At 43.6% G+C, this 2,101-nt stretch overlaps 1 protein-coding gene across 1 annotated transcript; it reads right to left on the reverse strand.

Moving 5' to 3' along the window:
• Positions 1-478: 478 nt before the first annotated feature.
• LOC122040307 (protein N-lysine methyltransferase METTL21A-like) lies at positions 479-1,569 on the reverse strand. The gene has a single exon (XM_042599633.1). The coding sequence runs from the start codon at positions 1,481-1,483 to the stop codon at positions 659-661; it is 825 nt and encodes a 274-aa protein (XP_042455567.1). The 5' UTR covers positions 1,484-1,569; the 3' UTR covers positions 479-658.
• Between the last annotated feature and the right edge of the window lie 532 nt (positions 1,570-2,101).

The raw sequence follows: 2,101 nt of genomic DNA on the forward strand, positions 1-2,101 counted from the left end.
ATTCTCCCCCTCATTGAGCTAATAAAAAGCAAACCACATGAAGGCACATACAAAATGCAGACCTCAAGCTGAAGTAGTTTGCTAGGAATTCTTCTAAGGATGCTAAGGCAAACTTGCTCCTCTCGAGGAAAGGAAGCACTTTTGCCAAATCTTATTCAGCTTCTTTTGCGATTATCATCTTCCAGTTGAAGATACAACCGTTCTTTACATTCTACGAATACCATTAACCTTGTCCAAAGTGAAACAATGAACAATTATGAAGTAGATAACAGAGTCAGCTAAAACTGTTTTCGTGTCAGCCAGAAAGATACAGTGCAATATTTAGTCCAACTTAGAGATTTGGTAGTTGAAGGTAGCTGAAGTGGGACAATCAGCTACGGAGCTACCATGTTTGGTGGTGGAATTAAACAATCAGCTACCAACAATGTTTGATGGTAGAAAAAACCATTAGCAACTAAGGATTTGGTAGTCGACAATCAAAACAAAATCCCTTTTTTTCTTCCTCAGAAACCATGGATCCTCACAAATCTGTCTTCTTTCTCTTGTTTCTAACATATTCCAACTAATTCACGATTCCAAACAAACATACTAGGGAAAAAAAAATACTCGGAAGAGAATTTTCAATCTGACCTTGTGATTTTGCTTCCTAAATGTTAGCTCATTTGGCAATGTTGTCTTTGATGGTTGGCTTCTCACTGAAGCGGTATATGGCGACGCCGACTCGTTTTCCATGCAGCGGCGGGTCGGTGTGCAGCAACAATACGTCGAACACCTTCCTGGCCTTGCGGAAGAACACGGCGTCCCTCTTCTTCCACCTCCTCAGATGGGCCATCACGAAGGAAATCTCGCCCTTCACCAACGCCCGCAGGGTGCGCAGCAGCGGGTCGATCAGGTGCTCGTAGTAGACGACGTCCGACGCCAGGACGGCGTCGAAAGCCGGCTTCCCGTCGAGTAGAAAATCCGACGCGTCCTCGTCCTCCCCCCACCGCAACTGGCGCACGTCGAGGGCACCGCCTCGGGCAGCCACGGCGTGGGAGTTGGCGTCGGCGTTGAAGCGTAGGTTGGGGAGGACGTGGGGCAGGTCGGTGAGGGTGACGCAGGCGCCGAGGATGGCGGCGGCGGCGATGCCGACGAGGCCAGTGCCGGATCCGAGCTCGAGGATGCGGATCGGGGAGGGATTAGCGAGGGGGAGGAGGAGAGCGGAGGGGCGGCGATCGAGGAGGGACACGAGAGAGGCGGCGGCGGGCCAGAGCTGGAAGGAGAGGCCCTGCGAGCGGAGCTGGCGGACGACCAACGTAGATTGGACGGAGCTCAGATGGCAGCAACGCTCTCCATCCTCGCCGCTCGCCTCGCAACCTAATGCCGCAGCCTCGTCGTCTGCATGCACTTCATCGTCTCGATTTCGTTCTGTATCTCCTTCGCCTCCTCCATCGAAGAGGAAGAGAAGGCCTGTGTTTCCGCAATCGTTATCTTCGTTCTCCATTTCTTCGCCGGGAATCGGTCAACGGCGGAGGCTAGGGCTTAGGGCGAGCGAAATCACTTCATTTTCTGATGTCAATTATTCCGACCAAAGTCAAAACATTTTTGCCATATTTACAATTTTTTTTAACGTACTAATTTTATTGGAAAAATAAAAATATCATTTTTTTTAAATATTAAACAACGCCCCGTTTCATCGCATATCATTTTTTTTACATGTTCTATCTATTTTTTAAAATTTAGATTTCATTATTTCTCTATTTTTAAAAAAAAAACTATTTTAATAGATTGTATAATGAAAAGCGATTGATATAATATTAATTAATAGTGATCCGAAATAAATTATTTATATTATAATACGACGAGACAATATCGATGATAAAAATGAAATGTTTATTTTTTCATTTTAAGTTACAATATAATATTACTATTGCTGATTAAAATTAAAATGTTATTATAATATAATATTGGTAAGTTGCTAGCTGAAATTAAGTGTTCATAAACCGTATTACTATAACACCATTAAAAAAACAGTTTTAAAAAATAAAATGTACAATAATTAAATGAAACACTCTTATAATAACTAATAAAAAATAGTGTCCTTTGGACCTTTGATAATTTT

The sequence above is a fragment of the Zingiber officinale genome, chromosome 2A (assembly GCF_018446385.1).
Source record: "Zingiber officinale cultivar Zhangliang chromosome 2A, Zo_v1.1, whole genome shotgun sequence".
Taxonomy (NCBI): domain Eukaryota; kingdom Viridiplantae; phylum Streptophyta; class Magnoliopsida; order Zingiberales; family Zingiberaceae; genus Zingiber; species Zingiber officinale.

Coding starts and splice junctions, on each gene's coding strand:
- LOC122040307 (XM_042599633.1), bottom strand. CDS start 1,483: ATGGAGAACGAAGATAACGATTGCGGAAACACAGGCCTTCTCTTCCTC.